We start from the raw sequence: 18289 nt of genomic DNA on the forward strand, positions 1-18289 counted from the left end.
TAAGTGCCTTTGTGAACACTTTTTTTTTTGTTTGTTTGTCTCCATGCTGTGCCAGCTTTTGAAGGTAAAATTATCACTATGATTGGAAAAGGTGTTTTAAAGAACCTTTGCCATCAAAAGAATACTATAAAACTAAATTAATAACCAACTTGAAGTGTTTCAGTAAAAATAATAATAATAAATGTACCTTATGGGCATTCAACAAGAAAGGACAATCAACAAGATGCCAGCTGAACACAGCTAGTTACATTCTTAAAATGTGCCTCAGGCAGGTAATTACATGTAGCTCAAGTTCCCAAATAAAAGAGCTTGTCGTCTTTCTTGCTCTTTGCCACCAGATATTTAGCATCAATTTGCTAAATATCTGACACAGGGTGTCAGATTGCAAAGCTGATTTGCGTGGTGTCTCAGTCACTGAAGCACTCTCTCTGTTGAAACATTGATGCTTTCCTCAGAAAATATTTATTCTTTGGATTAAGGGGGGTCCTTCCGTTTGTACTACCATGTGTTTTTTATCTCTGTGCCACATTGCAGTGCTGCTAAAGCTTTGGGAATGTCCATAAAAAGACTCAGCAGCATTAGTATGATGAGGAAGGTGAAAGAAAATGGGTAGTGTTGGTGTTGGCTACTGTAAGAACAGCAACCAGTCAGCAGCAACCCCTCTCCTGGGCAAATGGAGAAGCAATTTAGCAAGAGTGACTTTTAGGTAGAGAGAGTCTAACTTTAATAATAATAAGAACTACACTGAGCCAGGTAAATGGCACTTGATGTTCATGAAAGAAAGTTTCAATGCTGATCTATCACACACCACTGTCACCCTGGAGGCCAGTCCATGGAGCCATACCAGTGCATCACAGCTGGACTTGGACACTTTGATCACAGAGCAGAGGTACCTCTGCAGCTGCACAGCAAGCCCCACCACTCCTATGCCTCCTTTATTTGCAACCAGATTCTGGTGCTATGGAAAAAGGGAAAATCACCTCTCTTCGCCTTCAAAAAAGGACCCTTTATTAAGGCCCTGCAAAGGCCAAGAATTATTTCCTGTTAAGTTTTTTGAGATATAGGACCAAAGCTTGAACAGTTTCAGGTTCCTTTGAACACCTTTGCTGCCATTACTCATCTCTCACACCACTGCATCTCTGTTCTTAGTAGATTATGGGCTTAATTTTGGAACATCCAGATGTGTTTTGTAATTTTGTCAACAGGCAATCAGTATTTGCAGCCAAATACTATTCCTAAATGTGTGCCCTGATGGGAAATGGCTTTTTATGTATGTTTTCTCTTTTGTCTTGTCAAAGCTTAATCAGTGGTTGATTCTTATGAATAGGGCAATGATATTTCTGATTAAAGAAACAGGTTATGCTCCAGCTGCTTCTTTGAAGCACTTTACTCTCTGGATTATCGGCAGACCTTCTGTAGGGTCAAGAGAAGTTTGCTGCTCTTTGCACAGTAACTGATTTCTGCCAAGCACTGTGACATTTTACAGAAAGCAAAGTTTACATCTGTAGAGAGTCAAATGGTGAATCAGCTGTATGTTCTTGACAGAGAAACCTATAGGTTGTGTTTCCTTCTCCAAGTGGGTGTTGAAGAGGAAGGGAGGTAAGATAAATCCCAGTAGGTGAGCACAACCAATGGTTTTTAGAGAGGATGAAAAGCAGGATAGCACTTGTGTTCCTTGGATACTTCTGAAAGAAATAATTGCTGCCTGCATTGCATAGTATATGTCCACAAGATTAGTTCTGGTTGTTGGCTGTCTGACCCTGAAAATAGACTGTACCTTTTGATACTGAATGTGTCAACCATTTCTTCATTTTCCCTGAACAAGTAGAAGGTGTTTAGTCAGAGATGAGATCTGTGTATGCTCAGTTCTTTTTAAGGCTTTTTTTTTTAGCATAAGTCAGGCAGCTTTGAGCAATTCTCTTTTGACTCATTAGCTATCAAAAGCAAATGGAAGGCATAAACTGTTTCTTTCAGAAAAGAGGAGTGTAGCTGCAAGACAATTTTCCTCCATATGGAAGCATCTTTCACATCAACCCAGGCTTAGGCATAAGCAAGCACTGACACATAGCATGACATTTTCACCTTGAGTCCTGGGGGCAGTTTTGGGCACCACAATACAAGAAAGATATTAAACTATTACAGTGTCCAAAGGAGGGTAACAAAGATGGTGAAGGACCTTGAGGGAATCTGTGTGAGGAGTGGCTGAGGTCACTTGGTCTGGTCAGCCTGGAGGAGACTGAGGGGTGACCTCACTGCAGTTTGAGCTTCCTTGTGAGGGGAAGAGGAAGGGCAGACACTGATCTCTGCTCTGTGGTGACAGTGACAGGACCCCACGGAATGGCCTGAAGATGTGTCAGGGGAGGTTTAGGTAGACTATTAGGAAAAGGTTTTTTGCTCAGAGAAAATGGTTTTTGCTCAGAGGGGCAGTGGAACAGGCTCCCCAGGGAAGTGGTCACCGAGCCTGACAGAGTTCAGGAAGAATTTGGGCAATACACCTGGGCACATGATGTGATTCTTGGGGATGGAGCTGTGCAGGGTCAGGAGTACAACTTGATGATCCCTGTGGGTCCCTTTCAACTCAGCTTATTCTGTGATGTTTATAATAAGACAGGAAAATATATGAAGAATAATAAAGTTGGTAAACATGATGTGCTGTGCTGGTTTCAGCTGGGCTAATTTTTAACTTAATTGTAAAAGACATTTGAGATCATCCAATTCAACCATTATGTAGTAGGTTTATTATACACAATGCAGTGATATGTATATTATGAAAGAGGAAAGTCTATCTTTGTGTTTGAGCTTTGGTGTAGCAAGTCCTAAGGTGGCTCTACAGCCAGCAGTATGCCAGTGTTGTGCTACTTGTTACATTGCTTGAATCAAATTATTTTGATGCAGAACGAGTTTGGAGCTAAAAAAGACAGTCTCTGGCTGGCAGGAGGCAGTTCCTGGAGGAAAAATGAAAGGGAGAGACACAATTACTATTCAAAATTGTCTTGATTAGTTGCATAAGTGATTTGAAATCAGTGAGATGAGATTTAGTAAATTCAGATGCTCAATACATGGGGGTAGATGTATGTTGGTAGGCAAGCAGGGAGCATTAAAAATATAACATGCTGAGTTATTGATTGGGTGATGATCATATAATAGATCACAAACTAAATAAGGATCTGCAAACGAGGAATAAATCTAATTCTGGGATTTATGAACAAGAAGATGAGGCATAGAAAGCAAGAGGTGAGGCCACAGGTGAAGTAGAAGGTCTGGTTCTGTACACCATGATTTTAAAAAGAAGGCTGCAGGAGATCCATAAAAATTATTAGATATTTAAAGATCAAAGGGCATGATCTTCAGGTGATATAAATCACTTCACACTCAAAACCTCCCAAAGAACTGAACTGATTCACACCAGCTGAGGAGCTGATTAAATGACTTATTTTTTAAATTTTCTTTCTAATCTAAGCTTAACAGTAGCAATTTACATTAAGTTCTCATTGACATCAGGTTTCCCTCAGGGCTTACAGGAAAGAATTATTTGAGTGTCATAATTTAACTCTCTCTTCTTTCATTTTTATTTTAAACTGTGCTATAGATTTTTTCACTTTCTATTTTAGCATTATGTAAAACTGAACACAGTTAAAATGGAAAAAGGAAATACTTTTTAAATACAAGACACAATTAACCTCTGAACCTTACTGTCTCTTGATATCATTGCTGCCAGAAGCTTAATAGGATCAAAAGAAGGATAATAGATAATGAGAAAATCTCCTGATGCATGAGAGGAGATTAAAATAAAAAAGACTGTAGGAAGGAAAAAAGTACAAAAAGCTATGTGCTTCAAGAAAAAAGGCACCCTTCATATATCTGGATGGAGGAAGCTGGTTTCTCAAAGTTTGCGTGGTCCTGTGGTTGCCCTTAGTGGGCTTGTCTGACTTTGAAAGGTCTCCTGTTAACCCTTGTCAGATGGAGCAGATGGACTCAGCTCTCAGTGAGTCTGGCAATGGTGCTTTTTCCTAATCTGTGCTCCTGCAGGCTAACCCCTGTAAAGGTGACTTGAAAGGGCTATTAAAAAAAAAAAAAAAATCCCAGCAGAGGAAAGCTTCTATTCTTGTCTGTGTATTCATGTCTGTCGGCTGAACATGGTCTGTTGTTTCAACATCCTTTATGTAGCTATGTGTTTAATTTCCCTTAGAGGCTGAATTGAGCAAAGGTTTCTCCAAGGTTTGATCTAGGAAAAGGTGGACATCAATAAAGAAAAACAACAAAAGAAGAATGCAAAAGCATTGCTTGGGTACCTAGGTGCGGCGTGGGTTTTTGCTCTCCCCGGCTGCACGCAGCTCTTGGGAGCCCGGCTGTGGCGTAGCTTCCACGTGCTGCCGGGGTTTGCTGCCGCGGGTTCCCGGACACGGCTCCGTGTCTCGGGCGCGTGGGCCGGCCAGTCTCTGTTACCGTGCGCTAGGGACCCGGTAAAGAGGAAGGAATTTGTCCATTTACTCCGTGCTTGGCAGGAACGGTTTATTGGTCACGTGGCGCGGTTCGATGGAAAGACGCGACCGCTCCCGCCACTCGCATGGGAGCAAATGGCGTCTGACTGCCGGCGGGATAGGGCTTTATGGAGGGGCGGGGCGAGAGGATCCACGGCCTGCCGGCCAATAGGGGCGGCTGCCGTGGCGGTGACGTCAGCAACAGCGACCAACCAGAGAACCCCGCAGGGGCGGGCACCGAGCCAGAGCGGGCTGAGCGGGATCGTGTGGCTCGGGGCGGCCAGCACGGGGTTTCCCGGGGCCGGACGGCAGGGTGCTTACAGGAGCGGCACAGGGGTAAGAGCCGGCAGCGGGCAGCGTGGGGCCAGAAACCGCGGGGGGGAACAACGCGGGGAAAACGCGGGATTACAGAACTTGGCTTATTTTAACATAAATTAAAAACCCTAATCTAAACCCAAACTCCGGGATGCAACACCTAGGTATAAAATTATAAATGACAATGCCTAGCTACAGCTAAAACCAGCAACATTAAGGATAGTGAGAATAGATTCAAAAATTATGCTAGCTACTGATGGAAATTTAGGGCAAGACGTTTTGGTTAGACAGACAGTGGGGAGAAAACTGGAATTCTCAAGACCTCTTTTCCTCACTATTCACAGGCAAACTTGCTCCCAGGCTTCTCCATGTACTGCCACAGTTTGCCATAAGGAGATGGCAACCAAGAGGCAAGAGCAACAGGTTAGAAACTGGTCAGAAAAGCTGATTTTCTAGAAATCTGTGAAGGTTTTTGGGATTTGAAATGAACAGGGCTAATGCCTTTATTAATGTTCAGCTCTTTATTAAAAAGATCAGCTGGGCAGGGGGCTCGACGCAGAGCTCGCCCCCGCTGTTGTAGCTTTCCCAGGCAGCCGGAAGGAAGGAGGCGCGCAGAGCCGGTCACTGGAGTCCCGAGCAGCAGCTGTCCTTTCTCCTTCCTTGTGGCACACCGGTGGCCCGAGGATGAGGAGGCGTGGCGTGCAGAGTCTGTTGCTGAAGTCCAGAACAACAGCTGTCCCCGCTCCTTCCGTGGTGGCAGCACCAGGGCTCTCTGTCTGTCTATCGCCCTGCTTCTCAGAGCCTAATATAGTATGTTCCTTCTTAGGTGATGGCGACGGTTAAAAGCCAGTCAGGGGATGTGTTTCCCTCTTCCTCAGCTAGGGCATTTATCTAGACTCCTCTATTGTGTTCAGTTTTTGATTTATATTTATTTTTATCTCCTAAAAATACTCCCATGATCCTAAAGGGTTTTTATTTGCATGTTAGTCCCAGAATGGCAGCGTGGAGGGGTGGGAGGCCAGGTAGTTTAGAGAAAACAAACAGAGCAATTGGCTAATTAGCATTTCAATATCGGTACTTGGCTAGAGTTAGTAGTTTTCTTTTAGTGTTGCCATGGGAACTAGGAAAGCCCTGCCCGAGTCTCTGGGGAACACCTGGAAACTGTTCATAACAGGATTCACCTGAGGGTGCTGGTGTGGTGACTGTGAGGCTGCTATCTGTCATTTATCAAAACTCAGGGAAAACAAGACAGTCAGGGAAACAAGATTTCGAGCCACTGCCCTGCATTCTTAATAGATGGCTTTCTGAGCAAGGTTGTGCACTAGGCTGCTTGTGTGGATCCTCAATGGAGCTGATTTAATACCATGATTAAATTTTTGTAGTTCACTTTTCCCCCCAAGCCTACATGTTGCTCTCTGGAATTGCCAATGATTCATTTCTAATAGCTTAATGCTGTTGGAGCAACATTCCAGTGACAAGATATGTAATCTTTAGCTGATTTCTCCTAGGAAATGTTATCTTCTGAAAGGAGAAACTAGTTTTTCACCCTTACTGGTTCTTTACAGTGATCCTCCTTAGATCCTTCCTTGGAATAAACAAATTATGTAAGAATTAAATAGACCAAAATGGAATGCTGAGAGGATTTTTACTTTTGCATTTTTTAAGGTGCAAGTTAAACATCAGATGTGGGATGTTTCTGATGTAATTGCAGCTTTATAGAAGTGAGAAGCAGTAAACTGAGGATTTTTTGTTGAATTTATAGATCCTATGCCATTTTAAAACTTTCTGTAGCTTCTTTCACACTGTCTAACCTGAAAAGCCTTTCCAAGCCAGTTCAACAACATCACAAAATATTTTTGAATCGTCTTGCAATTATTTGAGCAATATGTTCATGCTTCTAGGTTATGGGAAAATCATGTCTGTCAAAACCCTGCTTTTTAGAATTTCCTCCTTTCCTGTGAGACTGAGCCAAAGAGATGTGATTTCAATGATTTATGGTAATAGATAATCTGGCCTAATCTATTTTGGTTATACACAGAGTAGAGTCTGTGTGTCATTTATGCTGTGGTCTTTCCTTAAAGCTCTTTGCAAATAAGTGCCCCAAGGCAGGGAAAAGAATGAGTTAAGCTGAAGGGAACCATCTGCTTCAATTTCAAGTGTTACTTTAAAGGTTTGAAAACTTTGTAAATGTCACGGTTTTCTTTTTGTGGTCCTTAGCTCAATGGGAGATGTCATCAGATGACAATGAACTTCAAGCTGGTTTCCTATTACTTTTGACAGGTTGTTCATTAAGCTATAATAAATTGATAGAACCGAGGGCTGTAAAAGGTCTGTGACTTTCTTCCAAAGATGTACTCTGTCTTCATTTGAAGGTCTTGGTGCTTCATCACTCTTGCAGTTGAAAATTAGTTGAGTTTCCAATTTGAATGTGTTCAACTTGACCTGTATTTCCTTGCTTCCTGGTTTTCCTGAAATGACTCAGCATCCTTGTAGGTCTCTTCTTGAAAAGGTAGGTAATATGACTTTAATTTTTCATGTTTGTCTCTTCATTTTTGTGCCATGACTTTCCAAATGTGGGCACCAGAACTGGAAGCATCATTTCCATTTCAGTGCTATCAATAAATGAAGTTTTCCCAGGTTCATATACTGAAGGAATATAATAAACTTACTTGTGACTTTATAGCATTGAGACGAATGATAAGATAATTCTGTTTATCATTTGTTTGTCCATTTTAACTCCAGATTCATTTTAAGTCACTGTTTTGCCAATACACCCTTCACTGTGTAGGCATGATTTGCACTTTTCTTTCTATGGGTATAATGTGAAAGTGATTTTATTAAAATATTTTGTGGGCTTAATTGTTTCATATGCTGAATTACTTCAGATCATTCTATATAACTCTTCCATCTTTGCTCTTCATCATCCCGCCTGTTTTTGTCAGGTGTAATTGTTCTAAGATTGCATTAGCCTTATTTCAAAATCGTTTATGAAAATGTTATATATTCCAAAATCCAGTGCCAATCCTGAGGGATCATATTTAAATTACTTGAGTTCCACAGTGTTTTCCCTTTCATGACTATTTCTAGGGGTTCGTGGGCCACTTTTTAGTTCACTTATTATGTGCTTTATTAATAAAGCATAGTGTTGATTTTTAGGTCAGATGATCGGTTGGATATGCATAAGTCAGATGCCTTATAAAAGTTTAAATATATCCTCACAAATATCTTTTTTTAAAGAAAATATTGACCTCATCACATAAGTAAATAAGATTTGGTCTTAAGGTCCAAGGTCTTTGACCTTAAGGTCCATAAGTTCTGCTTTATATAAAATTATCATCCCTGGCTGTAATTATATACCACCGTTGGACTTAAATGAGAAGCTTTCCATGTTAAATTAACTGGCTTGTAATCATGCTGATTGTCTTACCTGCTCTTCTTATGTATGAGCACCATATAGCAATCTTCTGAATTTGTTAAAAATATACAGCAGAGGCAGTTACCTCGTTAGGAAGCTGTAGCCTATCCCTGAAGTGTAAGAAAGTTTTTGAGCATGTTGTCAAAATATTTTATCATTGAAAAAGGCTAATCTGGTGAAATTACTTTTGTCACATGAGACCTTTATTACTTTAATACTGTTTTCAATGGAAGAAAAAATTAAATGAAGTACTATTAGTTAATAGTTAATGTGTTTGCTTAATATGACCTTAATCAAAGCATCTCCTCCCCTCAGTGAAATCCTTTGTCTCATGTAATAAAGCAAATTAAATATAATTTACATCAAATCACTAGTTAAAGCACCATGACAAAACAGGAAGCAGGAGAATGATATAATTATTGGTTTTGTCCACATTTTCATGCCCCTTAGAATTCAAATCAACCTGTGTATGATTGAAATTCAGAGCATGTGTCCTTGCTTCAAGGACAGACTGAGCATCTGGTAAGAGTGGCAAGCTCATTCTTTGTATTGGCAGAAAATAAAGCTGAATCTACTTTAACCAGATAGAGGCAGGGAAATTCAACAACTCGTGGGTGAGCAGAAAGAGACAGAGAGAGACATCGTCAAAGGTGGCTGAGGGGCAGCCTGGAGCTGAGTGGCAATGCACAGTCCCCAGAGACAGCCGTAATCGAGCTGCAGCTGTCACACAGGTGAAGGAATTATCTAAACCAAGAGATTTGATGCCTTATCAAGATAAAACAGAGCACCAATGGGAAATCCTTAAACAAACATGAGAAGAGGCAAAGGAAGAGCATGGCAGAAGTGTGCATGGGGAATATGAACCCAGAGCTCCTCCAGGTCTGGAAAGGTAAGAGTATAAATCACAGGTTCATTTTGTGGTAACACAAAATTAATCTGACTAAAATTCTTGATGGAAGCTTCCCAGCAAGAAGAGAAACAACCATACCCAGGTCACCTGTGTTCACCAAAACAAGGGGAAAACTCTGATGGTGGTAGGCTGTGTACTTTGAATGCCAGGATATAGACATGTGTATGTAGATGTCATGTTGGTATCAGGAAATGCTGTTCCCCAAGGCAAAGAGCCCACAGCAGCCCAATCCTAAGGAGAGCCCACAGCAGAGAAGAAGGAATGATCAAATTCTGTGCTATGTAATATCACTCTACATTTTACTTTATCTTCTGTGTTGCTCTTTGTTCCAGGAGCAAGCAGATATACTTCTCTATGCCAATAATTATGATGTTTTTAATGATGAATTCTTCAAGAGCAAACTTGTTCAACTTGAGAAATACATAAAGTTTTTCATGATTTATTAAACTATCCTGTTTCACTCATATGCACCTGTTTACTCTCTTTCTGGAACAATGTGGGTAAGAAGCAATCTTCAGAACTGTTATGACAGTAGGGGGGTACCTTAATTTATTGCTAGGTAAGGCTGGCAGAGAACTCCCTCTTCACAGGGAGCAAGGAGAAAACAAGAAAGGATGTGCATTTAGATGCTTCCAGAGCTAATTTTCTAAAACTTGAAGCATTAAAGCAATTAAACTCACTTCTGTCTTGTTTGATCACAATTGAAATAATTCTGAAATAATCAAAAGGAGCATATTTTTTTTCAACCCGAAACATTGATAAAGCAGTACTTAAAAAAAAGAAAGGGCATCAAGCAGAGGACATGAACAGCAGAGTCAGAACAAGGTATTTTTTCTCAGAATTTTGTTCTATTTCCTCTACACTACATATTAGATAGCAAAGAATATGTTATAAGGGTTATCATGGTATCCATCTGCACTATTACTTTCTGAATGTTTGATATTATTTAATTGCCATCAGATGACATTGTGTCTAGAACTGCTTCAGAGTTAAATGTGCAGAGTGAGATAATAGGATGTCACAAATATCTAGCAAGGTCAAATATACCCACAATTTAACAAAGATCAGTACAGCTCTGTGAGATTCTAGTTACATTTTTGTACCATTATTTCATTGCAAAATGACCCAATATACTACATTATGTTTACCTAGTTAACAGGAGAAAAAAAGTCAGCACTATGCAATATACTTGTGGAACTAAGGTAATGGAAAAAGAAGCAAAATTACCTTTGTCTCTAATTTACTTTAAGCCAAAATTTATTTTGTTTCTTTATGTTTCCAGCTTGCATTTTGGATTCAAATGACAACAGAAATCATACAGGGACAATAAGCTTTGTTGATCAGAAATGTAAAATAATATTTTGACATCATATAAGAAGTTTCAAACAAACATTTGAAATTAATTTTGTTTTGTGCTTTTAGTTCTGCCTTACCAGCTTGGGACACAAGACAGAGAGCCTTTGAAGTCCATTTCAAAATAAGATTTGCAGTGCTTAGTTTGGTATCTAGGCTTTGATAGAAGACCTAGCTTCAACAAATGACATTTGTTTAGTTAAATAAATGATGTGCTTTCATTATTTACAGAATTTCTGTCCTTAAATTCTTTGAACAATTGTGCTGATAAATTTAATGTATTACTCCCTAGAAGCTTTGGATATTCTTATGTAATGAAATAATATCAACAGATGGTTAGTGGATGAATTCCAGGGGATGTCAGCAAGATGTGCTTGACTAGGTTTATCCTTGAGGAATCAGATCTTGCCGGGTAAGAAATGGGTCTGTGTACTCTACCCAGTTCTGGCATTCCTCTCAACAGTTTATGTATGACCAGGATTCTTATGCAGTACCAGAAACATTTTGAGTCGTCGTTATATTGTGAATTCAGTTAATTTTTTCACTGGAAGTTATTCTTTTATGTATTCTTCTTCAAGGAAATGTACTTTTATCCTGCATGTTTTACAAATAAAAAGGAAATCTGCAATGTTAATGATATTTGCAGATAACATGAGATTTGAAAGAGACAGAGAAATAGTCAAATGGAAAAATGAGAGCAATTCATAATGCCTGCAGAAGACAGAAAGGAGCTGATTCTATATGGTCAAACTCAAGAGGAAAAATAAATAGACCAAACAATGAAAAAGTCACTGGTAGGGAGAAATTTTATGCTAAACACTGAATGGCAGACTTAGAAGTTCAGATATTTTATGATTAAATTTCTCTAATGCTTTTAATAGCAGTACTCATACAAATTCAAAATAGCAGAGAAATTATCCTCACAATACATTGTTATAACTCCATAACATTATTCAATAGATTTTACATCTGAGAAGCTGGTACACATGTAGATGTAGCCTTCACAGAGCAGAGCAGTCTGAAGAGAAGCAATGAAGCAATTTTCTGGCTTAAACCAGACAAGCTCAAGAGGCATCCACCAAGTGAAACTATGGAAGTTCTTCCAGACTGAAGCCAGAGAGGTTCTCTTTGGCATGTCAGGAAAAGAAGTTGTGTTACTTTAGTGCTGATATGAATTTTAACACTAGAACTGTTCAGTTTCACTAAAAAGAAAGAAATAAATGGAGTTTACAGTGAGTTTACATTATGGACAGAAAGGCCTTTCTATACCTCTCCACTAGTAAAATGTAAGGCTATTTATCCTTGGATTGAGAAGATATGCATGCTTTTTTTGTGAATTTTTGGGACCAGAAAGCTTTGGGTTTCAGTTCTGGACCTGACAATATCAAAAATAAGCAGACTGTTTTTCACTAACTAAAGCAAAAAAAAAAAAAAAAGGTCTGGAATTGGCAAAAGAGATGAAAAATATTTATGCTAAGAATACTTTGTGATGATTAGCACCTAAATTAAATATATGTCTCAAATTGTTAACACCCAGCACCTCCTATGCAATGTTGGTTTATATGTGTCAAATAACACTCTATTGCTAGTGTTACTCAGTTTCAGTGGAAGGATTGCCTTAGCCTTCAAGGTAGCCAAGATTTCTGCTGCAAAGTTTGCAGGAAAGGCATTTACCCATGGAGGAGACAATGGCTCTTTGTCTAGGGCACTCTTAGGGTTCATGGATGTGACCCAACCTGGTATGCTCATTCTGCAGCAGAAACATGAATCAAAATTTGCTTTGTTCAGTAAGTGGGATGTCTGAGTCATCTGTCTACAGGTAATCTTTCAATCCTTCTTCTTGGCATTTTTTTACTTTATATTAAAAATGTACAGTTAATTTTCAGTATTGTTTTACCTCTGTGGAATTAGAAAGGAAATCATCTACTGTTCTTTTTTCCTCCGCAAGGTCTAAATTTGATTTGCTCTATTTTAAATCTACTTGTAAGAAATCTCACAAAAGAATGCTTAAAACTTTAAAAAAAAAAAAAAAAAAGACCTGACTGCTGATTAACATTTTAATATTCATTCCCAGTTTCTTCTGCTTGCTGGGACCATCTTGTCACTGCAGAGGGCAGGATCTAATACTTACCTGATATGCCATGCTTTCCCTTGCTCCTTCTCCTTTGCAAGAGCATTGAGCTGAACTTCTAACCATGGTTTAGGACTAGACTATTGCTGTGTCTCATAGAGATATGCAGAGAAATGTGTTGCAGAGCAGCCCCATAGCACATCATTCTTCCCCATCAGCTGGTCCCTCTCCTCCAGGAACCTGTCTCAGCAAGGAGAGTCCTGGGCAGTGCTTCTGCAAGCACTGCTTGCATTGTGCAGGGACAGTCATTATTGTCTGTTTGCTTTCTCAGTCAGCATTTCAAAATCTTTTGTTGCTTTAAAGACAGGCAAAGGAAAGGGATTAAAATCTTCACCAGATGGCAGCCTCACAGATGAGAAGGTGCTGCCTTTTCTCACTTTGTGATTTGTTGAAGCTTCCTACTCTTGCTGTTTTAATTTCACTTTGTTGGCTTGTTCCCAGTGAACCTGTTTTCCCCATATGTGAATATTCGTTTTTTTCTAATCCAAGGTAACACTGCTGGCAAATGTCCTTGGATGTAAAGTGCTCCTTTCTTTTTCTCTTGTGATCAATAGTACTTGTTTTTTTCTATCAAACATATCTTTATATATGGTCCAACAGTGGGCCAACATAAAAGCATCATGTTATTTGACCACTTTTTTCTTGTGTGTAAATGGATGCTCAAGGATTTTTCTTTGCCTCTAAGGCAAATGGTCACATCTCTTGAGTTTCCAAGACCTGAAGATAATGCATTCCCATATTCCTGAGATTAATTTTCCACCTGTTTTTCTACATAACTTGGCTATTGGCACATGATGGGTATGCATCACAGTGTGCAGTCTGCCTATTTGTACAAATAAAGGGAAAAAGAATTGAAGTTTATCCCATTGTACATAGAATAAGGGAAAACACAGGGAAAGTGTTTGTGCTCCTCCTTTTGCTGATGTACCATCCTAAAAGATGTGAATTTGGGAGCTTACAACTGGGTGATTGTGGAACTGGTTGTCAACATCAATGTTCTTCTCTTCTTCAATAGAAATGGATGTGGGAAATGAAGCCATGCCCTATTCATACTGGTGTCTCATGATGAGGAGCTTATTTTGCTGGGTCACTGTGCACATCTCTCTGAATCCTCATCCAGAGAAATATATATATATATATATATATATATATATATATAATCAAGGAATAGATTTTCTGACTTCACAGACCTCTGCACATTAGCTGATATTTCTGAAATGATTCTTTCTTTTGTTTCATTTAAACAACTTCTGCAGACATTTAGTATGGAGAAAATAAAGAGGTTGAGAGATGTGTTTTCTTTTTCTCATTAATTCTGTTAGACACATAGGACTGTAGAGTAATTAACATATTGATTTAGAGTAAATATAAATTAGCCTCATAATTTCTCACGTGAAAGCTTGGGGAATAAAAGCTTGATAATAGTGTTAGAAAAATGTTTTGATTTTCCATGGATGTAAATTTTATGGTCAAGGAATGGGAAAGAAGAGAGGGTTATACATCAAGCACTGACATTCCCTTTCATCTAACAGATTTCATCTTTCTAGCTTTCAACATCAAGAGCTAAAGACAGACCCTAATGACTGTGATTAAGATATGCCCTCTTACATCAGGGCTGAACATTATGCCTGGTTATTTGAAGGGGAATAATAAAAACCACATAGCTGTATTTTACTTGACTAGAGCTCTGCTTGTATTAACCAACATACTGCAGAAAAGTTATGGGATAATGAAATTTTATATGAGGACTTTTAAACATAAAACGAGTGAAAATTACTGAAAATTTATGGGTCATTTATTCAACTACTGTAGTGTTATTCTGGCTAGATCAAACATTTGGCAAGTGGAATAGAATTTTTTTTTTTTTTAGATGAAAGAAATCAATAAGAAATAGTATTGTCCTCAGACCTGTAGTCAGCATGACCTCTGCCTCTTGTAGATTCTTCAGTTCAGCTATAAAAGAGTCATGGGCCTAGGTTCTGAGCCCACAGAAAATCTATTTGCTTCAGTGCAATCAAGAAGAAACAGTAATATATTACTAGCACTAATATTTTAATAGTGTATTCAATCACCATCTGTTAATTAAAATGAGACTTAAAGGGACCTATACCTGGAAGATTAGATCATAAAATCTGGTCTCTAAATACTTAAATATTTAAAACATCTCAGTCACAGCTGCAGTTAGGATGGAATTCTCTTGGGGGAAAAAGTGCTCAGCCTTGTTCATTGGTGATTTCCAGAATCTAAGTATCTTTTCAAGATGTAAGTCTGAGAACATAACAGTGTTAAGTAATAGTAGATCTTTTGACCAGAATTGAAGAGGGACAAACTGAGTTCAAGCTAAAGAACTGTCTTGCTCATACTGTGGTTCTAATGGATTCTTGTGGAAGGAGAGCAATAAACAGGGCAGGTATTTCCCTGTTCTGTCCTGCATCTTGCATACATCCTAACATGTCCCAAAGCCATGTATTTCTAGCAGTTAGTTCCTTTATCTGCTAACTGAAGTGGATACAGAACTTATGGAGATTACACACCCCTTTGTGTAGATTTAAAGCAGAAAAACTACACAATCTTCGTTTCTGTTCGTCTTCCTTCAAGGAAAGATACTCTATTTCTTTTCTGCTTCACTCTCTTAGCACCTGCCACCTTCCTCATTAGATATTCAGGTGAAGTGATGGGAAAGACTTTGGCTTAGATTTTTCTGCTTCCTTCTGCCAGGAAGAAATTCACTGAATCACATCCCAGATCGTGTTGAATTTGAATATCACCCGTAACAGACAGATGAGCGGAGCCTTATTGCAACACATACTCCTGCCTGGGGTGGTGATGAGGTGATGGGACTGTGACAGTGAATCTTCTGGGACTGCATTATTCAGGTGCAGAGCATCCATGTGTCCTAAGTGTGATGGAATGAAAACTCGAGAGGGAATTTGTATTGCAGATCATGTAAACAGGCAATTCCAAGGACATAAAAAAGAAAATTACCTATGGTACAGCACTTGGAGACCTAAACCCTGGGGTACAGCTTGTGCCTATCCACTCTTAAACTTCTCATGTACTTCAGAGAGTCAAAAAAGTGAGTGTGCTCTAGCGCATGCAGATGAAGCCATATAAATCTCTGCCCTCATAGACAAAACTGTAGTCCTGCAGTCCAAGCTAAAGCCATATATTTAAAATAAGGGAAGGTACTCTTCTTGTCCTAGCTTTTTTTCCTGATACACCTCAGTGAAGTTAAATACAGCTCTGTAGCCAAATGAAATAAATTTTTGGTGAGAGTGAATAAGGATGTATGGAGAGAAAAATATTTTTATTTGTCTATTCAAGTCTTGTATAAACTCTCCTAAAAGTTGAATTTGATTAAATGTCAAAGCCAATTCACTTGGGATCAGAAACTCTACATTTTGAAGGAAGTTCATGTCAGGATAAACCTCCTTTCAAAATATTGTTACAAGCCTAGTACAAAGGTTCAAGTTGATTCCCCTTGTCCTGGACTTATTCCAGTTTGAATGAACAGGACCTGGTGGCTGCTCTCTAACTACTCCCAGGCAGTCTTTCCTAGCAGGTGAACACTGTGAAAATGTCACAGCTAATCATAATATTTAAAATCACTGGAACTATTAAACATGCAGAGTTTGTTAAGGAACATTAAAGAACAGCAATAAATGGTTTTCTGTGTAGTTTGAGATCTGGCTGTACCAGAAACAAAATACATCAAGAGCTTTTAATGCTTGAATATATGCTAGAAGTAAACATGCCTAATGCAAATAATTTGTTGGTTGGATGTGGAAGCTAGGGCTAGCCTTAGGTCTGCTCACTGTTGGAGATCAGCGTCCTTCAGTTCTTCTTTTCCTTTTCCTTCCCTCCCAGACTCTTATCCAGACTGTTTTCCCAAGGTCTGCCAGAGCAGCCCTCGTCTGTGTGCTTGTAAACAGCCTTTTGTGCATCTTTTCTGCTGGATTTCTCCCCAGAGAGTAATGCAATGAAAATGTTGTTGATGTCTTGTAGCTTAAAGGTGGCTCTCCAAGCCCATCCTGTGGGGCACAGGATGAAGCACAGTGGCAAACTGGCTGCCCTGATAGTGTTGGCTCCCTCTCACTTCTACCTTCTGCTAAGAGGCTGAAAAGCACCTCGGTGTATGTTGCTAAGAGCAGTTTTTTATTTCTTCAAAAGAACCTAATGAAAATGTGTAATCAGGTTCATTAGACTGGACAGTGGATCTCTCCTGGATTCACCAGGGTTAATTGCTGTTTATAATTATTAGCGTAAGAGCTAGCTCCCCTAAATTCCTTTTGCAAGGAGTGGGGAGCAGTAAACACTTTAAAGGGAGGGTTCTGCAGTCTGGTTAAGCTATCTGCTACTGGATGAAAGGGAATGTATTCCAGAATTTCCTGATTTTCTCCATTAACTATGAATGGCTCAGGTGTTGCTGTATCACAGGGGATAGAAGACCCTGACTCTGTAGCTTCTTTAGAGAAACAACTAATACAGATTTTCTTCCCTGTAGATACATTTACAGGATAGGAAAAGCTAAAAATCACTTAGGACAGAAGTGAGTGATGTTCTCATGCAATGAATATGCTTACAAAGTCCTCTACACATTCACCAACATCCAGAACACATCTATTCAGTTTAAGTTGTGTAAACAAAAGGACTGAATCTAGAAAAAAATAGTCATAACACTGTTTTGTTTCTTGCTATGAATTCTATAGAAGTCACAGCAGTTTTAGAATATAAACACTGTTTTTATTTCAAACCCACTGATGCATCATTAATTCCTACACAGAGTAAGGATTTCATCATGAGACATTGTAGAATAGTTTTGCAAGCTAAAGCAAGCTACCCACTAATGTGATCTGTAACTAGACCACAATTCATTTTGGATTAGGAGATGATACTGAGATCCATTTTTCACGATCTACCTGTATTTTTACATGCAGCAGCAAGCATGGCTTTTTGAATAGCCTTTTTCTTTTTAGAAACTCAAAACACATTAAGAAACTACCCAGCTTGTGAGAAGTGCTTCATTTTTTTCTTTTCACTAGCATAAATATTTGTAGAAAGTTTTATTCCTTGAATATTATAAATACTGATCAAGTGTTTATACATCTGCAAATCCTACAAATAAAGGTCTCAAAGGAATACAGTATAGGAATTATGCACTTACTGATTATTATCTCTGTGTGATTTTTCAAGTTAATCTCTAAAAACAGGTTAGTTTGTTACACAGGCTGTTTATAATGCACATTTTTCTTGGCATTTTATCTACATGCGTGTGAATATTTATATGTGTGTGTAGGTATGGGTAGTTTACTTAGAAATGGATTATAAATTTGTTATTCTTAACTTCCCTGTAGCTACTGGCTGACTTTCAAGCAATCACAGGACAATCCATCATAAAAATTCTTGATTTATATTCTGATTATAGGAACATTGATGCCATTTGAATACATTTGCTATATGCATTATGCATACAGAAATATGCATATTATGAAATACATTTATCTATTTTCTCTACTTGTGATATTTTTTACATGCTAGTCCAGGTTTCTGTAAGCAGCTTTTCAAGGAGAAGTTTTGAGCACCCAAATGAAATTAATCTGATTTTGTCTTTTTATTTGTGCTGAGCAGAGACCAAGGTATTTGCTGTGTGCCTTTTGAGATGACTTTTTAGCAGACTAAATGTT

The 18289-nt window shown here is 38.8% G+C and overlaps 1 protein-coding gene across 1 annotated transcript; it reads left to right on the plus strand.

The window, feature by feature from the left end:
* Positions 1-3213: 3213 nt before the first annotated feature.
* Positions 3214-9587, plus strand: LOC128787483 (uncharacterized). The gene is made up of 3 exons (XM_053941645.1): positions 3214-3234; positions 4230-5219; positions 7169-9587. The coding sequence occupies exons 1-2, from the start codon at positions 3214-3216 to the stop codon at positions 4917-4919; spliced, it is 711 nt and encodes a 236-aa protein (XP_053797620.1). The 3' UTR covers positions 4920-5219; positions 7169-9587.
* The last annotated feature ends 8702 nt before the right edge of the window (positions 9588-18289 follow it).

The sequence above is a fragment of the Vidua chalybeata genome, chromosome 4 (assembly GCF_026979565.1).
Source record: "Vidua chalybeata isolate OUT-0048 chromosome 4, bVidCha1 merged haplotype, whole genome shotgun sequence".
Taxonomy (NCBI): Eukaryota; Metazoa; Chordata; class Aves; order Passeriformes; family Viduidae; genus Vidua; species Vidua chalybeata.

What these genes read in the sequence shown, in the direction of transcription:
- LOC128787483 (XM_053941645.1), top strand. Translation starts at nt 3,214, where the DNA reads ATGAGGCATAGAAAGCAAGAG. An exon ending in TGAGGCATAGAAAGCAAGAG is followed by an intron (nt 3,235 to 4,229) that starts GTGAGGCCACAG and finishes GGTTTGATCTAG; the next exon opens with GAAAAGGTGGACATCAATAA.